Source organism: Ambystoma mexicanum, chromosome 1p (genome assembly GCF_040938575.1).
Source record: "Ambystoma mexicanum isolate Mex_15411 chromosome 1p, UKY_AmexF1_1, whole genome shotgun sequence".
NCBI classification, from domain to species: domain Eukaryota; kingdom Metazoa; phylum Chordata; class Amphibia; order Caudata; family Ambystomatidae; genus Ambystoma; species Ambystoma mexicanum.
This window is the reverse complement of record NC_090921.1, coordinates 422,448,633-422,470,072: the sequence shown is the minus strand read 5'-3', so window position 1 is coordinate 422,470,072 and position 21,440 is coordinate 422,448,633. Positions and strand designations below refer to the sequence as shown.

At 48.2% G+C, this 21,440-nt stretch overlaps 1 protein-coding gene across 5 annotated transcripts in view; it reads right to left on the bottom strand.

The window, feature by feature from the left end:
• Positions 1–21,440, bottom strand: part of ARHGEF18 (Rho/Rac guanine nucleotide exchange factor 18) — a 1,645,252-nt gene that overhangs the window by 290,981 nt on the left and 1,332,831 nt on the right. For all 5 annotated transcript variants that reach the window (XM_069649229.1, XM_069649230.1, XM_069649231.1 and 2 more), the window contains one exon: positions 1,987–2,172. In XM_069649229.1, coding sequence (XP_069505330.1) covers positions 1,987–2,172 — 186 coding nt within the window. The remainder of the gene's footprint in view (positions 1–1,986; positions 2,173–21,440) is intronic.

Here is a 21,440-nt window from a genome sequence, read left to right as displayed (position 1 = left end):
GGAGGCTATTTAAACCACACCCGATGGATGAATCTTGCTTTGCGTTATTCTGCATCCTCTGCAGCAGAACGCTCATCGTGTCTTCTGCATCTGATCCTGGGCCTAAGGAAAAAGGCTTACCATCCTGAATCCAGTCTTCAGCAACACCTATAAAGACAAGAAAGAACAGGTTAGCATTACGGTCTTCAGTGACAGCTCTTCACTTACCTGGTCCATCGGCTGTCACCAACGCCTCGCGCTGCATTCCGGCATCTGAAAGACAAAGGCTTACCTACTCTTCGTGCGCTCCGGAGGTCTTCACACTGCATTCCGGCATCTGAAAGACAAAAGCTTACCAACTCTTCGCACGCTCCGGAGGCCTTCGGCGCTGCATCCCGCATCTGAAAGACAAAACCAGGTGCGTTTAAAGACATTGGGGAACTTTAATACTCACGTGCCATTACTCCTTTCCACATCTAACCCAGTGGGTATTCCGGCACCCTGCAGCCGCTCCGAACTTGTACCTGCAAAATAAAAAGACAGTTAGAGCGCATCGTGAAGCTGGCAACAAGCGCTTACTTACGTGCTTCCAGGCGCTTCCATTCATCACGGGCTCCATCTTCAACTCACTTCAGCCCGTCATCCGCCATCGCCAGAACCCTGCAAAACAAGAAACATCATTACTAAAGACTTTAAAGACATTAGAATTACTCGAAACTTACCGTTCGTGCAGTAAACGACGGACAGCAGTCCTCTGAAGTCAAGAGGCCTGCTCCCCTTATCCAGTGAAGAAACTGGTTACAGTACCCTGCCCTGAGGCAGATGGAGAGCATGGCGTTCACTTACCTAAGATGAGAGCGTTAACCTTTGGGGTTCTACAGGAGAAGAGAAAGGGAAGAAGAGAGAGACATTCAATAACCCAGTTCCTTAATCCCATATTTTCTATCTGCAGACATCTTACCCTTCGAGTCAGACATACAGTGCACAGAGGTCCAGCCCAAAGAGCCAGCCGTGTGTTACACATCACCTTTGAAGATACGGTATACGCCCAGTCAAGACCGGCGCCTCTACGGGAATCAGGTGAGCGTTACACAACACCACTCAGTAACCTGCATGGTGAAGCCCTTCTCTTCCGACGGATCTCGGAAGACCCTAGTTGCTGCTTCATCAAAGGGACTAGTGGGACCAACAAGTCTCAACACCTTTGAAAAAGTAGTCCCTCAGAGCCTTCGGAAATGTCCCTAGACTGCCCAGTGGAATGACCAGCAACAACATGGGCTGCCTCACCAGAACAGTCGCTGTTCCGTGTTCAAGCCCGGAACTTTGGTGGTCGCCAGCTTCTGCCACAAGTTACCTTCTCCCCCAATTCCAACTTTCCATCTTCAAGGGAATCGGTTCCGGAGCAGCTTCTGTGGCCGTGACTGGAAGGACACCTGTAGTCCCCTGCAAACTGTGATCATCACTGGACCTCTCCTTCCGTCATCTGGTGAAGTGTCCTGAAGAGGTCAGCATTGCTGGAATCTCCATTTCTTCGACAGAGATTGCAGTTGCACCACACAGAGAATCCTCGAATCTGCAACCCCTACATCCCTCACACTGGAACAAAGGTCGGAAGACTGCACTCCCAGCAACCCCTAGTCGGCCCATCATGATCCCTGGAAAAATTGGAGTTGGAGGAGGGGATTGGGGGGTCTAAGTGAGCATAACTGTGCTGGTCCCCTTGTCTTTCAAAGGGTAACATTGGGATGAAATCCTTTTGTTTCCGATCACCCTTTTACTTACCCTTTGGCCATCGAACCTGTACACAATAACTAGGGTAGCCTCCTAAAATCGGTCCACCAGGGTTGATATAAGAAACCCATATTAACACATAGCTGGCATCTTTGGTGCAATGCTGGACAGGGCCATTTGTAGTAGGCAATAGAAGTGAAAACTAATTCAATGTCCGCTAGCTGGACCACATTCACGCAGCACAAAGAAGGACAAATTACCACTAGACTGCCCTACCTTCCGTAACTGCACTTTTCAGGATTCTCTCTCCTTGCAAGCTCTCCAACGGCTCAGCACGAAGAAGCAAAGATTGAGCTCCTTGGAATGAATCTTCAATCCCACTAATTTCTGACATTTCTGAATAAATCTGTAATTTGTCATTGAGATTCTGTGCAATCAGATCATCTTTCTGGCTTAGGCGATCTGGTAAAAGAAGATGGAAAAAGGCAAAACAAAGTGACAAGAATGTATGATAAGTCATTTATAATGCACACAAGTGTTTCTAGGCGTGACAAGACAAGGAAGGGAAGACAAAACAAACAATCTTACCTGGCCTTGTGTCATTCAGATGTTGCAAGTACACACGGAGAGGAGAAGTGTCAGGGGGAGGGAGAGTGAAATTACCAAAGCTAAAGTAAGTGCCGCTGAGGTGGCCGGTTTAAGTAAGTGAAAGGAGGCATGGGAGTGTAGGTTTGCAGATACTGTCCCTGGTGCACGGAAGGCTCAGAGGCAGTGCATGGGGCTAATAGTCGTAAAAGAGCTTGTCCACATAAGGAGAAGGAAGAGGGAAAGAGAGAGAAAGAGAGAGAAAGAAGAGAAAGAGAGAGAGAGAAAGAAGAGAAAGAAAGAGAGAGAGAGAAAGAAGAGAAAGAAAGAGAGAGAGAGAGAGAGAGAGAGAGAGAGAGAGAAAGCAGAAGCAAAAAGGACGGTCTTGAGTTTCTGCTGGAACCTGAGATAATCCTGCTCAAGTTTGAGAGAGGCAGGGAAGCTGTTCCAGAGGGAGACACCAGCTGAGGAGAGAGATCTACCCCCCCACTCTCAGCCTGGAGAAGCGACTGACCCTCAGAGTTGGAGGTGGAAGAGAGGAGGGCTCGAAAAAGGGAAGTGCTTAGGAAGAGAGAGTTGGATGCAGTATGGTCCCCGGCCCCAGGACGCCTTTTGGACAATACAGAGGGTATTGTGTATTGAAATTGATTCTTGCAGCCAAAGGGAGCCAGTGGCGAAATTTCAGGGATGGAGAGATACGATCCCTGGGCTGGAGGCCAAGGACAAGTCTTGCAGTCCTGTTCTGGATTAGTTGCATAGGGCGAAGAGTAGAGGCAGGCATATTTAAAAAGAGGCGTTGCAGTAGTCCAGCCTAGAGAGAACCAGGGCTCTGGAGACAGTGAGCTTCTGGGGGAAAGTGAGAAAAGGATGAATACCTGGGTGCAGAATGAGAAGGATCACAGTCTTACACAGGCAGAGATCGTTAGAGGCACATCCTTCCTGAATCGCGGATAGCCAATCAGGAACGAGAGAGGAGAGGAAGCTGAGGGGAGCCTGAAGGAGAGCCAAGTGTCATCCACACAACTCTGAAAGTTAGGAGAGAAGGTAGAGACGAGATGGGCCAGAGGTGGCAAGTAAAGGTTGAAAAGCCAGGGTGCGAGCCCTGAGGACCACCACCTGTGGAGAGAGAGGTGGTGGTGAGAAAGGACCCCAGTTGGACCTGGGAGGGACGATCGGAGAGTAAGGAGGTCAACCAGGCCAGGGCCTGATTGTGATGCCCAGGTTGTCACAGGGACGATTGATCAGGTAGCATAGTGAAACAAAACAATCATGGTTTATATTTGTCAAGGCATGTGAGTTAAAAACTATCAACTGAGGGATTAGGCCACTAAACCTGGTGCACAGGGCTGCTGGAAACAAGGCTTGTAAGCCCTAAACTCAGACTATTGCAATGGTCCTTTGTGATTTTTGCATTTCTGCTGACCAGTTACTAAATTCTTTCCCGTGAAGACTAATCTGATGCCTCCTCAGGGAAGCAAACGTGACTGATGTGTCCCTGAGAAACCCCAAGCATCTTATGGTCCGATTACACTATGTATCCTCTTTTTATTGTATTGGAGTACTCTAAAATGAATGGTTGCAAATGCCTTGCTGATTGGTGGCAGAGCACCTAATTATAGTTGTGCTACAGGCGCTACTGTGCATCCCATTAAAGTCCAGTAAGGTCTACAACAGTAAGGCATAGTTTGACACATGCGATTGAATGTATTTTTTTTTTGGGAACAAATTTATTCCGAATTTTCCAAAACAAGTATAAACATAAAAAAACATCAATAAACCAGTATATTTCATAACCGCTCGCCCCACCGCCCCCCCCCCCCAACCACCCCGCACAGGTACAAACACAGGTATAAACACTCAAGAACCATCCCCCAACAAGAATCTACAACATGAAGAACAGATCCACATTGAAGCAAGGTAATCGAAGAAAGAAGAAAAAAAAAACATTTGACTAATCTCCACTCCACCCTTGACCAGCCAGGAAAGAGCATACATTGTAATGTCACATTCCGCAAAAAACCTGTAGTTACCCAAACTTAAAACTACATGACTGAACAGCAATATATAGTCGATTGAATGTTAAATACATGAGGACATGCAGGAGGCTTTCCTACCCGACCAGAGTGCTGTATGGCAGGCAAGGGAAACCGCCTGAATGGATAAAATAGACGGCTGTAGCCTTAAATAGGCATTTTTCAACTGAGGGGTGTAGTCTTTGCTAGGCAGTTTTACTTAAGTCCACCTATGATAGGACTGTAGAAGACTCACTCTTACGTGTACAGGGACCCAACTCTTAGGTTTTGCCTGAACTACCCAAAAGGTTTGGTAGCAATGGACGAGCAGGCAGGCTTACTCTAGGAGGGAGAATGGCTCTAGGTAAGTACAAAGACCTCAGAGCACACCTATAGTTAAGAATACACTTATACGCAGTATTTTTATAAAAATATTATTATAAACACTAAGGCAGTTACAGTATTAAAATTACACTTATTCACATTTATGTACATTAAGACTTTTGTTAAGCATTACTCAGTTCAATAATAAACTCAGATGATATACACGTAAGTAGTCAGTAACATTCAAGTTCATCAAATCATTTCTTATAAACAATATTTAAAGTAAGCAACACAGATACTGGAAAGTACTTTTAGGCAACCTATACATTAGAAAGCCTAGCCCCATCTGGGAATGAGAATCTCAAAGTCATTGTGATTTAGAGAGGCACAGCTTCACCTCACTGAGGAAGCCCAACAAGGTCGAAACACGTGTCTGTGGTTGCTGGTGGTACTCCTGTTCAGAGGAGAATTGCCTAGCATTTCGATGCTGGACTGCCCTTATGGATGGGACAAATACTGATATGCAAATGGATTTTTCTCCTCTGTGAAGGGTGCAGTGAGCTAAAATGTGGTTGGACCCCCCCCTCCCTGTCAGGCACTACGCATGCGTTTACTGTGCACAGCGGGGGCAGGAAGAGGCAGTGGCATGGAAGTAAGAAGGGGGCTTGGGGGAGGGGTGGGGGACTCTGTGCAGGCAGGGTGGATGTGAGATGTGTCTGCGTGAATAGTATGCATGGTTGGGATGTGTCAGAGGAAAAAGGACATCAGGGGGTGGCGGGATTGGACCCACTCCACATATGTGGTGCCTGACAGTCTGGGTGTGTGGCATGAGTGAAACCCACCACATTGGTCCCCGATTGGACCACTAAATGGTGCAGATCTTTACCGTTGGTGGGCTTGGAATTGCTTCCTGCCAGGATTTAGGATAAGAAGAGGACCCCTGCTGCCATTTTGTCAGATCAGTGTTGGGGTCAAGTATCCTGTGTAGACGAGCAGCCGAGTGAAGATCTGTGGGCGACTCCCGAAGAGGCCCAGCATCCCTTCCTGCGTTTGACCTGGTGAAGCCCTGCTGGACTACCAGACTTACGAAGGTCCAATGCGGTGCTTCAACCATTGGACTGGTGGGACCAACCAGTCTTAACGTGTTCCTGAGGATCCAGCCTTATTGAGCTGTCGTTAGTGTCCCTGGATCATTAGGTGGACTTACCAGTGAGCTACCTTGGTAGAATTGTCAATGGCACTTCGGTAGTCGCCAGCTTGTGGCATAAGTCATCGTCCTGACGAATGTAAGCGTCCCAGTTACAAGGGATCCTGCACTGGAAGTTCTTCAACCATGACTGGAAAAACGCCTGCCCAGTCAGTGTCTGAAGAGGTCTGCATTGGTGCCTGTTACGATTGATTTTCTATTCTCTGGCCTGGTGGACAGATGTATAGAAGGTCAACCTATATTGTGACGGGACAACTCTGGGAGCTGTAGTCAAACCAGTTCAAGGTAGCAGTGATGAGAGGTCTAGGCAAAGTCTCAAGAGGTGGTGAGCTTGTAAAGGGTCCACAATGAGTACACACAATGGGAGTCACAAAGTACACTTAGTATGTCAATAAATACAGTTATCTATTTATGGCCAAGTAACACTATGAAAAAGAAGCATCACACAACACTAATATTAATTTACATATATAGAGTCACTAGAGTAGGTCATAATACCAATCAAACCCCTCTAAAAGAAAGTTGATTAGTTTATGCACTGTAGATCCACGGAGAATTAAATCTAACTTCAAAAGTCCTTCCCTAAATTGTCTGGGGCCTTATGCCCAAAGGTTTAGGAAAAGTTCCGACACAGTTTGTGATGCTGGAAAAAATGAATGTAGGGTCTCTGGTGTACAGTGAACGATACTAAGGGTAAGAGGACAAGTTATTCTAACTAACCAAAGTGTCCCTAACTTTCAGAAGGCTTGCGCGATCAAGCAATAGCAAAAGTCAAAGTATTGTAAACGTTTTTAGAAAAGTTAGCAAAACGTTTAAAGGGATTTTAGGGGCAGATACGAACCACTATAACCCACCCCCATACTCCAATTCTTCACAGGACTTGTCAGGTCAATGGAACAAGGTCCGTGGTCGCTTTTCCCTCCGTCAGCCTCAGTCCTTGATTCGCAGGGGTTGCAGGTTCAAGCAGAACTCCGGTAGGTGTATTTAGCTGGTGCAAGGACTCTTGGATGAAGAATCCAGGAAAACATGATGCAGTACCCCTCTCAGGGCTGGACTCGACTCAGGTAAGCTGTTTTGGACTGTGGTCGCTGCAGCACAGCGGCACAAAGGAACTCACTTGTTGTGGTCAGACTTTCCCTGCTACCTCGGGTCCCCTTGATGCTAGGACTCAGAAATTTCGCCGAGGTAAGTCGTATAGGACAAACTGAGGCTCCCCCATTTTACAGACCTCAATGCAGCTCAGAGCTGGTCAGCCACAGGGCAGTCATGGGGCACTTCCAAAGGCTCTTCTTCGCAGGGCACCAAGCAGATGTCGGGAATCAATGTTCCCTCCGCTCCACGGGTCGCAGCTCCCTCGAGGACTGCTGAAGATCAATAACAAGAGAGGGCTCTTCTAGGAGAGCAGCAGAAGTTTTGTCGCCAGGCCTCCTTCAGACGGGTCTTCTGTCTCCTCATGGTTCTCACAGCTAGGCTAATTCAGGTTACTCCAGGATCTAGCTATTGTGGGTGCAGGGGTCCTCGTGTTATCCCAAAAGCAGGGTAAGAGCCGAAACTCCCACTGGCCAAAAGCATTACTAGCCCCACACACGCCCCAGCAGTGGTCCAATCAGGCGGGAACACTCATGCATAACACTCAGACACACTAAAACCAGTCTGTGGCTTGGGATCAGACAGTCCCAGCCGACATCCTGCCAGAAAAAAAAACAGCACCTCAAGTAGCCTGCCTAATGCCTCTGCTTTCCTGGGCACTGGTAGTCCATATAAGGATTTTCCTGTCCTCGGGCCAGGAAGACTGCTAAAAAACAAGATGGCCAAAGGACAAGCGAAATACCTTGTGGCATGGCCATGTTTGGTCACTAGCCACATATACTAGCCAAACGCGGTAAACGCAGCAAGGCTAAAACGAAAAGCACCAAATAAAATGGTAAAAAGTCACTGCTGTCACCAGATTGTCCTTTTAGCACAGCTAGAACAACCAAAAATCCTTTGAGTGTTAGTCTAAGGGAAAAACAAAAGTGTACCCCATTGTAAAATGCAGTGTACAATGATATAAAGTTATCACAAAGTAACTAGACTAAGGGACGGAACAAGTTACTTACCTGTAACTTTTGTTCTCCGGATTGGTCTTGCATGGATTCACATGCTCATAAATATTCCCTGTCGTCAGGCTGGGAATCATTGGTAAAAGAAAAATCAGTTTCACTTTCAAACTGTATTTCTCCTTTAAACCAATGAATGATCTCATCCAATGACAATCCCCTCCCTAAGACCCTCCTCCGTCATCCATCTTCAGATTTGGTAAGCGCGTTAAGTGGCAGTATGACCAAGAAGAGCCACAGAGGGGACGGAGGGAGGATTCGCATGTGAATCTATGCCAGAACCCACTGCAGAACAATAGTCACAGGTAAGTAACTTGTTCTTTCTCCAGCATGGGGTCTGGAATGGATTCACATGCTCATGAATAATGGATACATAGTAGTACAACATTACACAAACATGGGAGGTGGCAAGGCTCAACAAAAGCAATTAACCCTTACCTCTGGAATCAAACTCACCTCAAGCGGACAGGTTGTGTAGCACTGCTTGGTGGACTCTGGACTCCTCCCTGGAATCCCAGTCGACGCAGTAGAACTTCGTGAAGGTGTGCGTGGACCTCCACCTAGCAGCCCTGCATTTGTCCAGCAGGGGCACACCAGACAGGAGAGCCATCATCGTATCTATCGCTCTGGTGGAGTGGGCCGGACGGCCGAGTAGCAGTAGGTGCGCCAACCGATTACAGTGCATGATGCAGTCAGAGAGCCATCTTGAGATGGAAGCCTTGGACAAAGCCTTTCAATGGTTCACAGGACCAAAGATCACTAACAGTTGTGAAGTCTTCTGAAAACTCTTTGTGCGTGTCACGTAGAACTTGAGGGCACAAGCAATGTCCAGCAAGTGCAAAACCCTTTCAGCCGGTGGTGAAGGATTTGATAGAAAAACAGTAACACCAAAGGCTTGTTGAGGTGGAATGCCAACGGAACCTTAGGCATAAAAGAGGGGTGTCTGCAGCACCACCCGCGAAAATCGTGGAAAGTCAGGTATGGTTGCTTGCAGGATAGGGCCTGGATCTCACCTACCCTCCTGGCAGAGGTGATGGCCACCAGAAAAGCTGTCTTCTACGAGAGGAACTTGAGGGCCCTGATGCATAGGCTCGAAGGGGGCCCCCATGAGCCTCGTCAGAACCACATTGAGTTCCCACGCCGAGGCAGGAGCCTTCACCTGCGGAAAAGATCGAAAATGTTCTTTGAGGAACTCTTTGACGAGCCAGTGAGTCCTAAGTGAAGATCTTCCTGTAAACGCGGTGCATAGTGAGATAGCCGCCAGATGCACCTTGATAGAGGCATGTGCCAGTCCACCATGGCCAAGCATAGCAAGTATGGAAGAACTTGCAGGGCTGTGACCTTCAGTGGGGTAATCTTCTGCGACTGGCACCATGTAGCAAAACGCTTCCACTTGTGTCTGTAGCACTTCAAAGTCAAAAACACCCTGGCAAGGACCTCCCTGCAGTCCGAAGGCAACTCATATCCACCAAACTCTAGGGCTGCAGGGGCTAAGCCCTTAGGTTCAGGGATCCTGGATCGTGATGCAAGATAGCGCCTCTTTCTCTGGTGAGAAGATCCAAAACCACTGGCAGCTTGACCAAAGGCGACGCTGACAGACTGAGAAGGTCCTGATACCAAATCTGCCTAGGCCAAGCCGGGCCGATGAATATCATCTTGCACAGACACCGTCTGAGTGTGTTGATAACTCGTAGCAGGAGAGTGAACGCATATAGGAACAGTCCTTCCCACGGGAAGGAGAATGCGTACCCCAGGCTCCTCGACTGGTGGAACCTGCTGGCAAACTTCTGGCACTTGGAGTTTGCAGCCTACGCAAACAGACCAATCTGGGCATGCGCCACTCGGCGAACAGGCGGTACAGCGGATCCTGACGAAGCTCCCTCGTGGCAGGAGCGCAGTTCCTGGTCAAGGGAGTCTGCAATAGTGTTCTTGACTCCTACCAGGTGAAGATGGATGAGGAACATCCCCTGTCCGATGGCCCATCGCCACAAGTCCTGCGATTCCTTGGAGTGCCGGGATCGAGTGCCCCCCCTGCTTCCTGATGTAAAACATGCTGGTGGTGTCAGTCAAGATCCTCACCACCTTGCCTTCCAGAGACAGGAGGAACGACTTGAGGGCCCAGAACACTGCCCGTAGCTCCAGGGTGTTGATATGAAGATCCTTCTCCTCTGGCAACAAAGGTCTCTGGTGTGCAGCCGACTGGTGTGTGCTCCCCATTCCTCTAGGGAGGTGTCTGTGGTGACCGTCTCCTGGTATGGCCGGGTTCTGGAATCTCCTGCTTTGGGCAATGTTGGAGCCAACGCCCCACCATTCTATCGCCCCCCGGAACTCATCGTTGAGTGATATCTTGTCTGCAAAGCTTCCAGACCCCAGTCTCGAGCAGGCGTCTAGGAATTCCAGACAGGATTGCATCTGCAACCTGCAGAGCCGGACAAGGTAGATGCAGGACGACATGGAGTATGGTGCCTAGGAATAGCGTGTTCTGTGATGGCGTTAAGCAGGACTTTGGATAGTTGACAGAGAATCCCAGATCAGTTTGTAGCTGGGCGGTCACCTGCGTGTGTCCTTAGGCAAGCTCTCGTGTGCGTGAATAAGCCAGTCGTCCAGGTATGGGTATAAGTATATGCCCTGTAGGCGTAGATCGGCCACCACTGGTGCCAGGGATTTCGTGAACACTCGGGGGGCCGTCTCTGCACCACGAAATATAGACATTTTCGATGTTTCTTGTGAATGGGGACGTGGAAATAGGTGTCCTCCAGGTCCAGCGAAGTCAAGAAGTCTCCTCTTACCAGTTGGCCGAGCACGTGTTGGAACGTGACCATCCTGAATTTTTGGGACTTGAGGTATTTGTTCTGATGTTATAGGTCTAGAATGGGCCTCCAACCCCCTGTCTTCTTTCTGATCAGACAGTATCTCTAATAGACTCAAGAGCCCCGTAGTCGCTGAGGAATTAGCTCTATTGCCCTTTGTCCTTGGGCGAGAGCATCCAGTACCCATCTGTCGGTGGTGATCTTTCCTCACTCACTGACGAACCGCGCCAGCTGGCCTCTCACCGGGGCGCACGGGTGGTGGCCCGACTTCCCTGTCGGTTCAGGCTTGCTTCGGCACCGGCTTCCTGCTCTGTGGGCGACGATGACGCTGTCCACCACTAACGTAAGCTTGGGAACTGCCTCTGTAAGCAGAGTAGTGGATCTGAAAGGCTGCCGGTACGACGAGGAGAAACCTTTTGAAGACCTGCTCGACGTTCCCCTGGAGGAGCGAAAAGAGCGGTGCTGCTGTAGGGTGCCCAGGGAATGGGCCATCTACATATCCGCTTTGATGGCCTGGAGGGACTCGTCGATGACCTTCCATCGAAGGGCATGTCTAGCACCTTTGATTGGACCGCCTGGTGGAAATTCGTGGCCTTCATCCAGCCTTGGTGTTGAAGGCAGACACCATTCCCCCTTTGCCGGAAACCCCTGTTGGCGACATTGAATGCCACTGTGATGGCGTGATCAGACGCTACCTTACCCTTCCTGGAAGAGAGTGATTGCCTCCATCTTATTATTGTCGGTGAGGAACTGCAAAATAGGCCCCAGCTTGTACCACAACTCCCTGTCGTAAACTGGCGAGGATCACCAGTGCGGTGGTCGCCTTGATAGTGGACGCTATGGTGTAAATCAACTTCCTTCCAATTGCGTCCATCCTCTTCCCCTCGCTGTCTGTAGTGACAAAAGAGGACAAGGACTGGTTGGCCGACCGGTTCCAAACGGCCGCCGATACCACTGAATCCGGCGATGGTTCAACTTCAGAGACTTGGGTGCAAAGTCCGGTACCGATACTTCATTTCCAGCCTATCCTGTTTGGCTAGAGCCATGCAAGGGTTCTTCATGTGGGCCAGGCCCTATTACCAAACGTTGCTCCGGAAGGGGTACCGCCATTTACCGTCTTTCTCTTGGCCTCTGGTACAAGTAGCCCTCCTTCTTACTTTCCTCTGCCACTAGCTGGAATACCTCTAGAACGACGCCACTTCATCCAGTGGAGACACCCTGTGTGGGGAATCCAAATGTGGGGATTCGCCGTCTGCTGCGACAATATCGCCGCTGTCAATCGTCGCCGTAGCCGTCCCCGTGTCTGCTGGGGGAGAATGCACCGACGTGATGAAGGTTGAAATGGGGCCAGCGGATGACGCATCCTCTTCTTTGACGGTGGCTGATAGGCGACCTGGGGCGCCCCCGGTGCTGCAGACATCCTCATCTGGATCTCTGACACCAAGGTGTGCAGGGTCAACAGAATATCCAAGGAACTGTCCCTCGGCTGAACAGGCAGAACAGGAAAACTAGGCCATGCACCGGTGTCGCTGTCGTCTTCCTCTTCAACGTCCTTGTGGACTGTGTACAAGGACACTCAGTCTTATTCGTCCGTGGACGAGACCTCCATGAACTGGGGCCTGAGCCAATTTCCTCCCTTCTGGCGTGCCAGCAGACTTTGCCAAAGTCACTGCGGCGGCAACCTTCGCAGAGTCAGCACCTTTAGCTGCAGCAGTGTCAAACTCTGTCGCCGCCAAGGTCTTAGCCTGCGCCACTTGGGCCTGCTTGGGCTGTTCGGCCTTCTCCTCCGTCCGTAGCTTCTCGGATTTCTCAGGAAGTTTAGCCAGGGTAGATCACTTCATTTTCGAGGAGAAGTTCGATTGCCGACTGGCAATGGAGTCGGATGGTGATGTCAATCGTGCCCTATCCACCTTGGGACCTGCTTCTGCAGCGAACCCGGTGGGCCCAGACTTGCGGTTCTTGGCCTTATCTTGGGCCACCACGAATTAGGCACCCTCACAGGACTTAGAAGACTGCTTCCCGGACTGGCCGGTCCTGGGTGAGGCATGACTCTGCATACTGCACAAGGCAGAGGCCTTGGCGTTGAGCCACGCCGCCAGTCTACTGTGCCTGTCCCCCATCGTTTTCTCTGAGAAACTGAGTGAAATTTTGCACTCCACCCCCTTGTGGTCCAGGCGCAGGCAGTAGAGGCATTGCTTGTCCTCCACAAACACGTTCCGTAGCCAGCATCTGGTGCAGGGCTTGAAGAGGGACCTTCCCTCCTTAGCCGTCATGGTTGTAAGGCGTGAAGTAGGCCCAATGGCCTTCTAGACTCTTCAACGATCTTTGCCCTTGAGGGGCACTGAAATTCACTGACAACGGATCCCTGCTGTCGGCAGATGGAGAAGAGAGCACACAGGCTCCTTAGAAACAAAAATATAACTTTTTCCGTCGAAAACTACTAAAAAAAACAAACAAATAGCTCGGAGAGCAGACTCGAAGAATCCCAACACTGAAGCGTGCAGTAAAAATATTATTGAGAGGGCTGCCATTGGATGGGGCAGTAGGACCCAGAGGACAGTGATTGGTTTAAAGGAGAAATAGTTTGTAAGTAATAATAATAATTCTTATTTATATAGCGCTACGAACCCTCAGGCATCGGAACGCTGCTTACTATTACCCATGGCGTGTGGTGCTCATTTATCGACCTCGCAAGGTTGAAGGACAGAGTTTGGCCCTGCCGGGATTCAAACCTGGGTCGGCAGGCTCTGCACGGAATGTCTAAGCGACTGCTCTACTCGCTGCGCTATCTGACCGGCTTTCAGTGAAAGTGAAAGTGTTTTCATACCGAGGATTCCCATCCTGACGACGGGCCATATTCTTGAGCACGTGAATCCATGCCAGATCCCATGCTGGAGAAAAAACGTTTCCGAGTACTGCCAGCCTGAAGGACATGTCAGTTTCCCCATAACAGATGAGCAAAAGACAGTGTAGTGACGCTTAAGGCTTCACTGCACTGTAGAAAGTATAGGTCAGGACAGAAAAAAAAGCTAACATTTTGGGGGTACATAAAAATGGAAGGAAAGGTGCAGTAAAGGGAAATCTTTCCTAACGGTGCCTTCTGCCTTTCTTCTTTGCAAAGGGTTGCCTTCTGCTCCTGGAACAGACCGGAAGAATCCTTGCACCTGTGGCTCCCGAGCACCTCTCACTGGAACCAATGGTGGGAAAACCGACATCCAGTGACCCCAGTCGACCCACCTAGTCAGCTAGGAAAATCTGAGTTACCGGGCAAGTAATTGCAACGCATTCCCTGCCCCCTGCTCGCCTTAGAATATTCAATTTCATAGCTTTTTGATCTTCGGATCTAAAAGCCTGTATCAAAGATATGAATAACATTTTACGTACCTGTAACTTGTTGAATATCTTCTGGAACATTTTCTCACCCAGAAGAACTCTTCCTACATCTGTCCCCTCTCTTAAGAAGAAGCTTTGCGACGTATCACCCATAATAAGGATTAACATTATAAGGTTAGAGCATCATTCTGGTGAACTGGTTTCATTCTACTGCATCACTACTTAACAGATTTTTGTTGTCTTAGTTGTTGAAGGCTTTTCTAAGAACTCAAATGTTTTATAATTGAGTGTTATGTGATCTCGCCCGCTGGTTTCATTTCCTAGTATGTGTTTTGGGCATATAATAAATATAGATTTTTTGTACTCATCTGTCTAAGTAGAATTATTGTGTGCTTCTCTTTGTGGACCTATTGTGGACCCCAGACCCCACTCACACTCTCCTGAGAATCACCTTGACCACTCTCCTCGTTTACCTTGACTGAGTTTGATTAACCTCTCAGAGGTCCCCTTTTCACTATTACTAGGGTGGCATCTGTCCCCCAGGCCAGATTCTAGAAATCCATCTTAACAAAAGTTAGGCAAATTGTACAAAATACAGCTATTTATTTAGGCCTTAGACAACTCTTATCAATTTAGAACCATGAGTAACACACTAAACATTAACTACATATCATACATTACTCACCGTAATCGTAATTCTGATGCTTGTATCTGCTTAGATTCACCTGCTATGCATAGGCCGACATCTAGTGATAGTCGCAGAGTATTATATGATTTGTTTTTGAAACTCGAAAAGGGAAGTCGAGTGGATGTGTTAGTAATACTATCTCTAGTGCGAATTCTACTATACCCACGGTCAGTCACACGTCAAGGTCCCTCAGATAGTTTTGTTTTTGACATGAGGGTGCAAGAAGAGTAGCACGAGTACAAGGATAGATAAGCAGAAAGGTAAAGATAGAGAAACATTAATGCACCTTAGAAATCCAGGATGAGAGGAAGGGTGGGCGCATGTGAATCTAAGCAGATACAAACATCAGAAATACGATTACAGTGTGTAATGTATGCCTTCTGAGGCTTGTGGATCTGCTTAGATCACATGCTATGCATAGATTAGCAAGCAGTATCTGGAGAAGGATGTGGGTTGTGAGAAGGTACAGAGGCAAATTGTTTTTAGCACCGCTTGTCCCACCTGTGAATCTGCTTTAGAGTGTGTGTCAATGCAGTAATGCTGAGTAAAGGTATGAATGGAGCTCGAAGTAGCTGCTTTGCAAATTACGTCTAAGGGAACATTGGCAATGGTGTAAAGGGTAGTCCTTTTTGATAGCGAGTAGCAAGGTTTTATGCACTTGACTTTTCATCTTGATATAGTGTTTCTAGAAAGCTATGGAAACAAAGAGTTGATCTGTTTTTCTTAGCGGTTTAGTTTTGTTTATGTAGCACATACCTGCCTTCTTTACGTCAGTTTCAGCTGAATTTGATTTTTTTGGGGAAAAAAGAAATGGATTGGTTAACATGGAACTTGGATATGAATTTTGGTGAGAACCTAGGATGTGTTCTAAGAACCACCTTGCCTTTGTGTGGATGATAATGAAAGGGTATTGCACTGAGAGTACTTATAGCTAACTGACTCGTCCTACTTGTGATAGCTAACAGAAAGGCAGTTTTGTAAGTAAGATGTTTTATGCTAGCTTTGTGTATCGGCTCCAATGGTGGACCCATGAGTTAAGGTCCCAACCAAGTGGAACATTTGAAATGGGAGGATATAGTCTTTTGACTCCTTTCATGAATGCCTTGATAACTGGTACGTTCCACCATGACACTGTTTTGAGACGTAGTGTAAGTAGCCAGAGCCGCTAAGTGTACTTGGATGGAATGAAAAACTAAACCTGGAGTCTAGAAGGTAAAACATTGACGTTCGGAGGTTGGTATAAGAGGATTTATGGGCGGCGTCTTTAGTCCTATGGGGCCCGTCACAAGGTGACTGACTCTTGGGAGTGCCCAGAGGACAGAGAATCCGAAGATCTGCCCCTAGACGCCGTATCTCGGCCTGTGCTTGACACATCGCCGCAGGTTATGTGTTCAGTGTGGGGAGATGGAGTGCTTTTGGCACCGGGTGTAGTCCCCACAACAGAGCCGCCGGCCTGTCTTCCAGGGTCGGGGACTAGCACTGGGGAAACGTGGTAGTTCCCAGTCACCCTTGCCATTCCAAAGGACGGCGTTGCTGCCGTCACTGGAGGCTCCCTCCATGTCCATGGCAGCCTCGGTCTCCCAAGCCCGGCAGTGCCCTTCGTCGTGATCCTGATTAAGACACAGGTTACACACCTTGTGCTAATCGATCCACGGAAATTTTTTATTAAAGGATGGGCAAAATTTAAAAGGTGTCCTATCCATGATTGGGGCAGGCAGCAGTGCGACAAAGGAAAGGGATGGAGAAATACTTTGTGAAATGACCACCCCCCACTCTCCCTACTGTAAGGGCCTAGGCCCGGTGGGCGTTCCAAGGCCGAAAGGAATCCGTCGAAGTTTCTTCATTTGACGGTTCGTCTTGTCCTTTGATCGTTGATTCTTCACCGCATCGAGACCGCCAGTCGAAAAAGGACATGAAGAGTAACTTTTTTTTAAAACTTTGATAAAGTAAATGGTGTTAGCCAAAATTGCACTCTACGATAAGCGACCGCTCTCAATGGCGGAAAAAAACAATCTGATGGACCCCGATGCGTGAAGGACAACGGGTACAGTGGACGTCACACTAGGGACAGTATATAGGCACGCCCGGTCAACGTCCCTTTTCGAATTTCGAAAACAACTGTAATACTCTGCAGCTTCCACTGGATGTCGGCCTTTGCATAGCATGTGATCTAAGCAGATTCCACAAGCCTCAGAAATATATATATTCAGTGAAAAAAGTTAAATGTTAAAAGGGACGTTATGGTTACAAGTAAAATCGGAAACCCCCAGAAATTTGCCAGTTATGGTAAGGTAAGCAACCATAACTCACGCCCATCACCGTGCACTGCTAAGACTAAAACACAGGACATCAAAGATGACATCACAATTTTCATTGATGAAATCACAAATCTGGGCCACTTGGTTTTGTTTACTGACATATCTAAGCCAGTCGGTTTTGTTCACTGACGGGAAGAATTTTTCAATGGAAAATGTGCTATATATGTAGACGCTAACCCTCTTGTACATTATAGAATTCCTTCCCTTAGGGTTTGGAGTTTGCTCATGGTGCAATACACAGGCCTTAAGACATGCATTACTCACCGTAATAGTATTACTGATGATGGTATCTGCTTAGATTCACATGATATGTGCCGAAGACTGCTGCCGACTTTCGACGCATCGAGGCGCTCCAGGCAGACACGCAGACACTGCTTAAGGCCCAGGTGGCGGCGAAATCCACTGCTGAGCCCCCGGTTCACCCCCAGTTTATCAGTGGTGTTGAAATCCACCGTTCAGCCTCCGGTTCAGCCAGTAGACCACCCAGATTCCCCTACCATTGCCGAGAGCATTGCAAGGATTACTTCGACAGTTAGACCGAAGGAGCGGTCGAAGGAGGCGGCGAAGCACAAAGAATGGCTGAGAGATGTGTCGAAGGACACGCCACAGCGCCCCGAACCCCGCCAGGACTACATTGAGAGTCCATCCTCTTGTATATTATAGAATTTCTTCCATTAGGGTTTGGTGTCAGCTCATGGTGCACAGACATGGGGCAATACACAGGCCTTAAACACACAATTCATTTGTTTACATGATGAACTTAATCTTATTGACATTTTCTATTGATGTTGTTTCTGTCTTCCTATTAACAATAGCACTGCAATCCAATATTTTCTTTAGAGAAATACATTCTTTAATACATTAAGTAGTTTGTGATAGGTCTCCTGATCAACCGTGACATCTTGTTACGAACATTATAAGCACAACCTCTTAGAAAGACTTTATCAAAATTAATTTCATAGTGATATCATTGATGTCCTGGGTGTTAGTCTTAGCAGTGCACGGTTGGTGGCGCGAGTTATGGTTGCATACCTTACCATAACTGGCGAATTTGTGGGGATTTTCCCAGCATAACCTTAATTTGAGTGAACCTGAAGATGTGCACAGACAGCCCCTAACCCCAAATATACATAATGATCGGATGAAGTTATCATCAAAAATGGATAAATTGAATAATGTCATGCAGTTGATGACATTTGTGAAAAATCATGTCAAGGAAAAAGTTTGATATCACTGCCCTACTTGTAACTGTACCCGTTCACCTTGTCTCAAACAATCATCCCGATCAAATTACCTGAATGTAAATGAAAGACGCTATGTCACCTGAGTCCCTTCCCTCCCCTCAAGAACATTGTATAGTAATATCCCAATTCCCCCATGTATGTTTCCCATTCCGATTCCCTATCTCTTTGTTAATTGAATGTGTGTTTTTTTCAATAAATGTGTGTGTGTGTAGTCTTGCTGTCAGTTTAAAAAAGAAAATCCCAATCATGGATCCGCGGACTGCACGACTGACATGTCACAACCGAATTGGAAGTGCCCCCAAACACTGCGCCTGTCCGTTCTCGTGTGGCATACTCTTAATTAGTTCAGGGAATCCGCCCCTGTCCTGCGCACACTGGTGCACATCGTCTCCCGCTCAATAGGTGTCCGCAGGACATCCGTCGTGTCCCCGGACGTCCAGGAACTTCTGCCGTGCAGGAGCGGTCACATGAGGAAGTGTTTGCGGACAGTGTCCATACCCCCAGATAGTTTAAAACTTCATTTTTGGCCAACCTAGGATGTTTCAAGCTGAATCTTTACCCTTGCAAAGCTCCTAGACCGTGTCTTATTTGATCTGGCAACTTTTTAAGCCTTATTTGTGGCTTGATAGTCCGCAGACAGTCGCACGGACAGCCCCCTCTGAAGGGACCCTCGCATTGCTGTTCCTCATTCTCAATCTGGCTGTCCAGGAGAGAGCATGTGTTGGTTTTCTTTGCAGAAAATGTATTGAAGATAGAATGGCATCTGCTATGGGCACTGCAGCTCCCCAAACACCACCACCACCATCTCAAGGGCCCTGAGAAGGGAACAGGAATGGTGATATAGAGGAGGATCAAGAGGAAGAGGAGGTACTGGAAGTGCCTCTCTCCAGCTCTCGTTGTGCGTACTGTTTGTAGCAGCTGTTTACCATCGTAGGGGTTGTGCCAAATGCTCAGGCAGACAAGGTTTAATGCACGGATTGCAAGGTTGTACTCAGTCGTGGAAATACCGGGTCTGTACTTCGACGAGACCACGTCCATGCGGTGGCACCTCAAGCCGAATAACAAGGGAGCAATGAGAAAGGTGGTACCTTTCAAAGGGACGAGTAGGCCGACTCCATCTACCTCATTGTAACGCTCACCTGATTCCCGTAGAGGCGCCGGTCTGGACTGGGCGTATACCGTATCTTCAAAGCTGATGTGTAACACACGGCTGGCTCTTTGGGCTGGACCTCTGTGCACTGTATGTCTGACTCGATGGGTAAGATGTCTGCAGATAGAAAATATGGGATTAATGAACTGGGTTATTGAATGTCTCTCTTCTTCCCTTTCTCTTCTCCTGTAGAACCCCAAAGGTTAACGCTCTCACCTTAGGTAAGTGAACGCCGTGCTCTCCATCTGCCTCGGGGCAGGGTGCTGTAACCAGTTTCTTCACTGGATAAGGGGAGCAGGCCTCTTGACTTCAGAGGACTGCTGTCCGTCGTTTACTGCACGAACGGTAAGTTTCGAGTAATTCTAATGTCTTTGAAAGTCTTTAGTAATGATGTCTCTTGTTTTGCAGGGTTCCGGCGATGGTGGCTGACGGGCTGAAGTGAGTTGAAGATGGAGCCCGTGTGATGAATAGAAGCGCCTGGAAGCACGTAAGTAAGCGCGTGTTGCCTGCTTCACGATGCGCTCTAACTGTCTTTTTATTTTGCAGGTACAAGTTCGGAGCGGCTGCAGGGTGCCGGAATACCCACTGGGTTAGATGTGGAAAGGAGTAATGGCACGTGAGTATTAAAGTTCCCCAATATCTTGAAACGCACCTGGTTTTGTCTTTCAGGTGCGGGATGCAGCGCCGAAGGCCTCCGGAGCGTGCGAAGAGTTGGTAAGCTTTTGTCTTTCAGATGCCGGAATGCAGTGCGAAGACCTCCGGAGCGCACGAAGAGTAGGTAAGCCTTTGTCTTTCAGATGCCGGAATGCAGCGCGAGGCGTTGGTGACAGCCGATGGACCAGGTAAGTGAAGCGCTGTCACTGAAGACCGTAATGCTAACTTGTTCTTTCTTGTCTTTATAGGTGTTGCTGAAGACTGGATTCAGGATGGTAAGCCTTTTTCCTTAGGCCCAGGATCAGATGCAGAAGACACGATGAGCGTTCTGCTGCAGAGGATGCAGAATAACGCAAAGCAAGATTCATCCATCGGGTGTGGTTTAAATAGCCTCCTGTAGTGCTTAGGTCCCTCCTTCCACAGCCACGCCTAGGTAAGAAAAGAGTTCCTGCTTTCCAGAAGAGTTCCAGTGTTCTGAACCTAGGGAGTGGCTCCTGCCACACCCAACAGGAAAAGTAGTTCCAAACAGAAGAGGATCAGAGGCTCAACTGGCAGGCAAGTAAGCAGCATGGTCTGCTGCAGGTAAGTCCACCCAAGCATTATGAGCCCGGCGCTTCCAGCGCTAGGACTGGGCATATTTATGAGCCTGGTGCCACTGGCGCCAGGACTGGGTCCAAAAGGTCCCAATTGGGACTGGTTGCCACTCGGAACCTGGGTTATGGATCTGCTTCCAAGGGAGTTGGGAAAACCCTGACCTTTTGGAAGCAGAGATCATGACACTCATCCCCTGCTCCTGTCACCACAAGGAGCACTCCTGTGGGGCAGAGGATCCCAGGGGAGGCCTCACAGGCCAAATATAGCACTGTTGCACCTTACCTTTCGAGGGTTACAGTACTGTGTATATACCATGACATACCGCTTTGTAGGGGGGAGCAGTTTTCAGAGTGCTTTCGAGGCTGCAGTCAAGGAGCACGAGAAACACTGTCCCCTACCGGATAAAGGCCCACCCCCAACATCTTCCTCGCTCCACCTGCCCCTTCGTCCCTGTGGTTGGTGCCCCTTCCCGCCCCTCCCTTGCCTCCCCTGCAAAAAAGAAGAGCCAAAAAATAATATAAAATACAAAACAGCGCAGTGGTACGCAGACATCAGGAAAATGTGTGTGGCGGTGGCTTCAAAAACATTAACTCTCGAGTGGGAAAGTGGTGGCTCGGAAAATAACTAATTATATTTTTAGTTTTTATAATTGTTTTTCAATTTTTTAAGTAAACTTAAGAACATTCTACTGAACTGAACTATTTCTTAAAAC